Source organism: Centrocercus urophasianus, unplaced genomic scaffold, assembly GCF_019232065.1.
Source record: "Centrocercus urophasianus isolate 14NV4802_14NV808 unplaced genomic scaffold, USGS_Curo_1.0 seq_627, whole genome shotgun sequence".
NCBI lineage: Eukaryota > Metazoa > Chordata > Aves > Galliformes > Phasianidae > Centrocercus > Centrocercus urophasianus.
In genome coordinates, this window is record NW_024885230.1 from 43,325 (window position 1) to 50,850 (window position 7,526).

General features: G+C 60.9%; 2 protein-coding genes across 2 annotated transcripts; one reads left to right on the forward strand and one right to left on the reverse strand.

Annotated features, from left to right (window-relative positions):
- The first annotated feature begins 44 nt into the window (after positions 1 to 44).
- DALRD3 (DALR anticodon binding domain containing 3) lies at positions 45 to 3,903 on the forward strand. Its single transcript, XM_042836704.1, has 13 exons — positions 45 to 215; positions 290 to 579; positions 652 to 926; positions 1,143 to 1,201; positions 1,281 to 1,403; positions 1,762 to 1,832; positions 2,136 to 2,194; positions 2,366 to 2,448; positions 2,826 to 2,949; positions 3,051 to 3,109; positions 3,210 to 3,323; positions 3,511 to 3,579; positions 3,726 to 3,903. The coding sequence occupies exons 1-13, from the start codon at positions 45 to 47 to the stop codon at positions 3,843 to 3,845; spliced, it is 1,617 nt and encodes a 538-aa protein (XP_042692638.1). The 3' UTR covers positions 3,846 to 3,903.
- Positions 3,904 to 4,056: 153 nt separating this feature from the next.
- WDR6 (WD repeat domain 6) lies at positions 4,057 to 7,431 on the reverse strand. Its single transcript, XM_042836705.1, has 5 exons — positions 6,119 to 7,431; positions 5,846 to 5,941; positions 5,610 to 5,726; positions 5,319 to 5,437; positions 4,057 to 5,242 (listed from the first exon to the last, which is right to left on the reverse strand). Exons 1-5 carry the CDS (start codon positions 7,429 to 7,431, stop codon positions 4,743 to 4,745), a joined length of 2,145 nt encoding a protein of 714 aa, XP_042692639.1. The 3' UTR covers positions 4,057 to 4,742.
- Positions 7,432 to 7,526: the final 95 nt, after the last annotated feature.

A 7,526-nucleotide genomic window follows, 5' to 3' on the forward strand; every position in this document is an offset into this window, starting at 1 on the left:
GACGTCACCTCTTCCCTCTCACCGGAAGCGGCGGCCGGGCTGCTATGGAGACGGGCGAGGAGCGGCCGGGGCTGGCGGCGACGCTCCGGGCGCTGAACGTGGCGCTGGGGCGGCCCGCGTCTCTCTGGATGAAGGAGAGCAGCGCCCGCAACCTGCGGCACCGCGACTTCCTGGCGCCGCGGGCTGCGCTCGGGGCCGCCTTCGCCGGGGGGCAGGTCGGTAGGCCGGCAGCAGGCCGCGGCGGGGGGGCGGGGCCGGGCGGTGTGCTGACCACCGCTCCAACTCGTAGGTGCCCTCCGATGTCGTCGCGGCCGTGACGGCGCTGGGCGGCCCGGGGGTGCTGGCGGTGCGCGGCTGCCGGCAGACGGCGGCGGGGCTGGAGGTGCGGCTGCGGCGCTGCGAGGCCTTCCGGCGTTTGCTGGGCCCCCAGCCCGGCCCTGGCCCCGCCCCCCTACCCGGCCCACAGGCGACGGTGGTGCTGCACTGTCCGGCCCTGCGGTGCCCCGGAGGCCTGACGCCCCGCCGCCTGCGCCCCGTGCTGCTCGCTGACCACTTGGCCCAGCTGCTGCGTGCCCAAGGGTGAGCGCTCTGCCCTCGCCTCCTGCCCGGCCCGCGCTCCCCGGCCCGTGCCCACATCTCACGCTCCCGCAGGCTCAGCACGTTCCTGGTGCCTGCTGTCACCGACAAGCGGAGCCAGGAGGTCCTGCAGCAGCTCCGTGTGGAATGGCCTTCCAGCAGCACAGCCAGCCATGAGACTCTGTCAGCCTTGAAGCAATCTCTCAGCCAGTGCCACTATGCCACACATTCTGAAAGGGGGTCAGGTGTGGCCTCGCCACCTGAGGACATCATTTGTAAAGTACACCTGAAGAGCTATGTGGAGCAGCAGGGCCTGGAAGGCTATGACCCCAACCTGGGAGTCCTCCTTGGTGAGTCACACATGGAGTATTGCTGATGATAGCAGGGGAGAAAGGCTGCAAGTGGGCCGGGTTCTTTGTTCCCGTTGTTTTTATGGAGAGTAAGGGACAGAAGCAAATTGCTTCCTCCTTTTCCTCTGGTTTGAGCCATAAATGGAGGCAGCCTGGGACAGATCCATATGGTATGGATAAGCCCCTTGTCCCACTGAGTGCCCTCCCTTCTTTCAGTGACAGAGGAGAAGCTGCAGTCCCTGGCTGAACTGCAGCAAGCTGTGCTGCAGGGCATGGTGAGTGACCTCCTGGTGCCGCCTGCTGCTTTCTCTCTCTCCTGTCAGTGTTTGATCTTGTTGCTGTGCTGTGCTGCAGGCAGGGTGCCAGGGGAGCTGCTGCAGTGTGGTGCACATAGTGAGCTGCGAGGAGGAATTCCAGCAGCAGCAAATGGATCTGTTATGGAGGATTTTGGATCCAGCAGCCAGCATGGATTTGCAGGTGAGGAACTCCTACACTCTGCACTGTGGTTCATGCGTCAGCCCATCTTTAGCACCTGTAGTGAATGCTGAGGCCCAGCCTTGTGCCTTTATGAGTCTTCCCTTCCCTTTGGCATCCAATTTCCTTGGGATTTTAGCATTAAAGAAGGGGGGATAGGAGAAAACTGCAGGACACAGCTAGAAAACAACAGTCTTTAACTAATGCAGTGCTGTTTTAGCAGCCTCTAACTCTGGTTTCCTCTTTTCCTGTGGTACCCATTCCCAGGATGTGAACAGTTTCCTGGTAGCTCTGTAGGCACAGTTCTTCCTGCACTACATTACAAAGGAGCTTCTTTCACCTAGCACTTCCTCTCTTTCAGAAGCACCTTGTCTGTGGACCAGTGAAGGTGACAAACCCTTTATCCCCCATCAGTGCAGACCATTACTTTCAGTAAGTTGGTACTGAGCAAGGAGCCTGCCTTGCCATGCCATGCTGCATGTCTGCATGTCTTGCCTGTGCTCTGTTTGGCCCTACAGGCAGCAGTCCTAGTGTGTCTCTCTCTTCTGCTTCTCTAAACCTTGGGGCTTTTTCTAGAGGACTTCAACAATGCTTCTTCATTACTGCCAGCAGCAGTGTTGCTGTCTCTGTCCTGCTCCAGGCAGGATTTGCGTGCCCTTGGTTGGCCAGCTTTCTGTTGTAGCAGGAATGATGCCCCATGCAGCCTGCTTAGCAGAGACTGTGTGCTCCTCCCAGGCTCAGGAAACGCCAGATGTATGAAGCCTCTGTCATGAAATATGGGGAGCTTGCACAAGGTGAGGGTTTGCTCTGCAGGCTGTGGAGGGGGGGGGGTCCGGGCAGGGGAGGTGTCCATACACCAGCTTCAGCAGAGCCCCCTCACTGCAATGGGTTTTCCTACCTGGGGCTTTGGAAATGGCAGGCACACGGTACCACACAGCTTCCTCCATCCTGTGTTCTCTCTGCAGACGAGGCCTGGACTGAGGTTATTGATATCCTGACGGTGGCTGCCATCAGGTTTGAGATGCTGAGCACTGCCCACCGGAGCCAGGTAGAACAGCCCAGAGCTGCAGCGTAGTGGGAGGCAGGCAAGCAGTACTGCTCAGGGAGTCGTGGATCATGGCACGGTTGGGAGATCGGTGGGAGCAGAGGGACAAGTAGCACTGGGTGTGAGGAAGCGCTGCGTGGACTTTGGACACCCCAAGCTCAGTCTGGGAGTGGTTTTTCTCAGGGTAAATCACATAAAATGTCTGGGCTGATATCCTGGTAGGCTGTGCCTGTCAGCCCCAGCAGGGCACGGTGCTCAGCACGCTGGTGGCCACACTTCACCTGATGGGAAGGTACTGCTCCCCCAGCAGGAGACACAGGGTTGCACCAGGAATGGCCCTGGGCCAAGCAGCCTGGACTGCAGGTTGTCTCTGCCCTCAGATCACCCTGGACCTGGAGGACAGCAGCATTTCTACAAAGGGAACCAAGAGTGGTGCCTTTGTGATGTACAACTGTGCCCGGCTGGCCACGCTCTTTGACACATACCAGCGGGCTGTAGAGCGAGGTGAGCACTGGCCCTGCCTCTTCCACCTCTAACAGCTGTTCCTCATACCTGCAGTCACAAAGGCTTCCCTGGCTGCAACCACAGTCTCACCACTTTTGCAGGCACATACCCACCTCTGCCACCAGCATCAGAACTGAACTTCTCCTGCCTCCGGGAAGAAGTGAGTGCTGAGGGACAGGGTCTGTGGAAAGCAGTGTGCCCTTGGCTCTGGGGGATGGATGCTTCTGGGCCTCTCTGACAGGCACATAATCCTTTCACAGGGTGAATGGCTGCTCCTCTTCAACTACCTCTTGCCCTTCCCAGAAGTCTTGCAGCAAGCAGCACAGCTGCCCCCACCCAGCAAGGGGCTCCGGATCACAGCCAACACAGAGGCAGTAAGTGCTGTGTGCCAAAGCACCTGTAGCACCAACAGTGCTAGCCCAGAGCGGGCTGCTCTTCTGCAGAGTGCTGAGGGGCGTTCCTGGGAAGAGATGGTAATGCCCTCGCTGCTATTCCTGCTGTGCAGGATGGCCCCAGACTGGCCAGACCATGCAGCATCAGCCCAAGCTGTCTGTGTTGCAGGTGTGCAAGTTCCTGATCCAGCTCAGCATGGATTTCAGCTCCTACTACAACCGGGTTCACATTCTCGGGGTGAGTCAAACGTTCCAGGCCATTTACTGGGGGGCTGCTCCTGGATGCTGGTAAGACGCCAGCCTTGCAGCAACAGGATATGAAGGAGGGCAGAAACAACAAGGTCAAGAAATAGAACCGCCACCTCACCGCCTTTCTCCTTGCAGGAGCCATTCCCTCACCTCTTTGACCAGATGTTTGCACGCCTCCAGCTGCTGGGAGCAGTGAGGGACATGTTCCATAGTGCCCTGGCAACTCTGCACCTCCCTCCTCTCAGCCAGATCTAAGCCACCACTGAGGACTGTTGCCACGGAGTGACAAACAGCAGTGCTACAAGGGGCAGAACAGGGTACTTCCTTCCACGCCAGGCACGGGGCTGCTTGTTGGTCAGACTGGGAGTTGGGGTCCATCTGAATCTCACTGTGAGGCTCCTCCTCCTCAGTGCCCACAAAGGAAGGAAGCACAAGGGACTGAGGCACCCATAAAGCCAGGCACCGATCCGTTCCCTCAAAGCTGTTTATTGAAGGGGAGCTCTGTGCTGGCAGAGAGCTCCTGAGCCTCAAGGGCTGCTGTCCTGCCTTGTGCCAAGTCCTAACATTAGGGCTGAATACATTTATTGCTGGACAAATGCTGTGTCTGACCTAGCAGTGATAACTGAGGAGGGGGAGGGAAAGATGAGCATTAGAAAGGTCTGTGCTGTGCACAGGAGTGGGAGTACCTTGCTGCAGGAGCAAGGTTAAGCAGTGCTTGCAAGCAGCCCCATGTTCCAATAGCACAGTCCAGCCTGTCTGGCCAAAGGCTGTGTACAGCTTCTTATCCTTACTGTGCCTTGGCTGCCTGCAGGTCTGCTGCTGCACAGGAACAACCCTGCCAGCCTGACAAAGGCACTGAAGGACTGCTCTGATAGGGCTGGCCTGGCGGGGCACAACAAACAGACTGTGTGCTGCAGCCCTCTGTTCCCCAGCAGCTCTGTACCTTTCTTGGCCTCCTGCTGCCCTCAATCCTCCCAGCATGTGGAGAGCCCTTGCTCTCCCTGTGGGACAGAAGGATGTCCATCCTCCTCGAGGACGACAGCACAGCTGTATCACTGCACACACACAGGGCACCTGGAGCAGTGTGCTGGGACGTTCCTTTGCTCTCATTGTCCCCATGCAGATGGGGAGCAGGGATTTTACTACACCCCTTTACTGGACAGCACCCTGTGACTGGAGCTTACAGTGGGTGTCCAGGGCAGCACAGCGCAGGAGCTCCAGGCCCTGCCCACAGAGCACGCAATACCAACACCGCTCCCCACCTGCCTCTACCACCTCCCAGCAGTCCAGCTCTGCCAGGTCAGGCACATAGAAGAAGGTGGTGCTCAGCTCCTCCAGGCTGTCCCAGCTCAGCTGCCACAGTGTCAGCCGCTGGTCCACGGAGGCAGAGAGCACCAGGTCCGGCCGCAGCACTCTGATCCCCGTCACGTGAGCGGCGTGGCTGCACGGCCTTGCCACGCGTTCCAGGATGCGCAAGCAGGTCTCTGGTTCGGCCTCATCACCGTCCCGTGTCACCTCCAGCAGGCAGACGTGGATGGAGCCATCATCACTGCCACTGGCCACCAGGAACTGTCCCTTGGGCAGCTCCTGGATGTGCAGGCTGTTCACCCCGCAGCTGTGAGCCACGACAGTGAGCAGTGGGGTGGCCAGGGCTGGAAGGAGAGGCTCGGTCAGGACAGCAGTGCATAGAGCTGCTGGCACATCCTCCCTGCCCATGGCTGTACCCACCCAATGGCTGCATCTCTCCCTCTGAGTGCTGCAGGGCATCTGTTGCATCTGCGATGGTACTGGTGATGTCCCAGAAGGCAACGCTGCCATCAGTGGCTGCACTACACAGGAAGTGCTTCCTGGAAGGAAGATGTTGGGCAGCCTCCAGCCCCATGCTGGAGCATGGGCAAGCAGAAAGGATGGCCCCAACTTCCTCCCTCCCTTCACCAGCTCCACTGCCATCACCCTTTCTTGTTGCGCAGGCATCACAAGGATGAATGCTTCCCTCCCAGCACCCTGCCCAGGGCTCACCTCTCTTCCTCTGCCCACGTGTGCAGGAATGCCTCCACTTTCAGCACACAGCGCTGGTGGTGGAACGACTCTGCCACGAGCAGCAGCTTCTGGGCAGCCTCCAGCAGCACAAAGAGCCTGGGCAGAGGGAGATGCAACTGATCCTGGGAGAAAGAGATGCCTTGCTGCAAGGTACCACCCTACTCCTGCTTGGAGCTGACACCTCTAGGCAGCTAAGCCCCATGCTGACTGCTCACCGGACTGATCCATCGCTGCATGCAGCTACCAGGAACGTACAGGGCACGGGCAGCTGCTTGCTGTTGGTCCCGCATACGACTGAGAGGGACATGTACCTGGGCAAACATAGAATGCTTGCTGCATGCCCCCCCGGCACCTGCTGTCGTGTAGGAGGACAGGGGGGGAAGCAGCATGAACTCAGCACAAGACACAGCTCTGAACACTCTGGGGGTTCTGAGAGGAAGGACTGAGTCAAAATCCCCTCAAAGGCTCAGGCAGCCATCGAGCATCACCTCGTCTCCGGGTCCATCTTGACAAGCTTGTGCCTGTTCTTCATGCGGTCCCAGTGCTCATCCAGCCGGTGGGAGGCCACGTGAGTGACCTGGCAGCTCACCATGCCCTCAGTCTCCAGATCCGCAGTGCACTGCAGCCGATAGCACTCAATCTGTGCGCGGCCGCCGGCTGAGAACAGCAAGGAGCAGAGCTGGGTGCCGTTATGCAGCGCAGCGCCAGCCAAGGCCAGCGCCCTGACACTGGAGATGTGGTCGCTGAGCCTGGTGAGGGGCACCGCCGCACGCGTCAGCTCACTGAGTGTCAGCACGCACGCCGTGGTGTCCTCACTGCCAGTGATGAAGACATTAATGGGGCGGCATCCGGGCGCCCGCACGGCCCCCAGGTGCCGCACGCAGGTGATCTCACGGCCATGCAGTGACGCCAGCAGCACACGCTGCTCGCAGGGCTCGGCCTCGCTGTGGTACAGCATCACATCCCCACGCTTGATGAAAGCAAAGGCATCGGCCTCAGGGCTGCTGTGGTAGCTCCAGGAGCGGTGCCCTCCGCCGCAGGGCACGCAGTGCAGGTTCACCCCGCTCCTTGTGCTCCACACCACAAAGTTGTCGGCGTGGAAGCCCAGCACCAGCAGGTCCCCGCTGGGCGTGAAACGCAGCTCCTCAATCCACTGCAGCCCTTTGCGGGGCCGGTGCTTCTGCAGTACCTCCAGCTGCTGGTCCCGCAGGCAGAGCTGCCGGTAGCAGCCGTCCCGGCCTGTGCTGTAGATGTAGTCCCCACGGCAGGTCACTGAGGTGACCCCTGTCTTGCCATGCAGCCCAAAGAGCACGGACAGAGGGTTCTCGATGGGCACAGCCTCGCTGTGTAACAAGCAGGAGGGCTCCGATTGGCTCGCAGTGCCCTCACTGCCCGGGGTACCTGTGTCGGTGCCATCAGAGCTGCTGCTGCCACAGGGGAAGAGGAGCAGGGAGCCGCGGCGGTCCCCACACAGCAGCAGCCCTCCCTGGGGCAGGAAGGCGGCACAGGTGTGCCAGCGCTGCTTGCAGGGTGGCAGCCGGTAGCGCCCCATGAGCCGCACCGCAGGCACCTGCCCGGGGCTGCAGGTAACATCCATCCAGAGAACGGTCCCGCCGGGGCCGGAGACCACGAGGGCGGCGGGGCCGAGGGACGGCCCGGGCCGGGCGGCCCAGCTGAGCCCCAGCACGGGTCCCTCGAACGGCCTCAGCCTGGCGGGGCGCTCGGGGCCGCTCAGGGCGAACACGAGCAGCCGCCCGTCGCCGCCGCCCAGCGCGCAGAGCGGCTCCGCCCCGCCGGGCATCGGGGCGGCCGCGAGCAGCCCGCGGGGCCCGCAGGAGGCGGCGGGGCCGAGCAGCGGCACCCAGCGCCCCGCCGCCGCCTCGTAGGCCGCCAGCC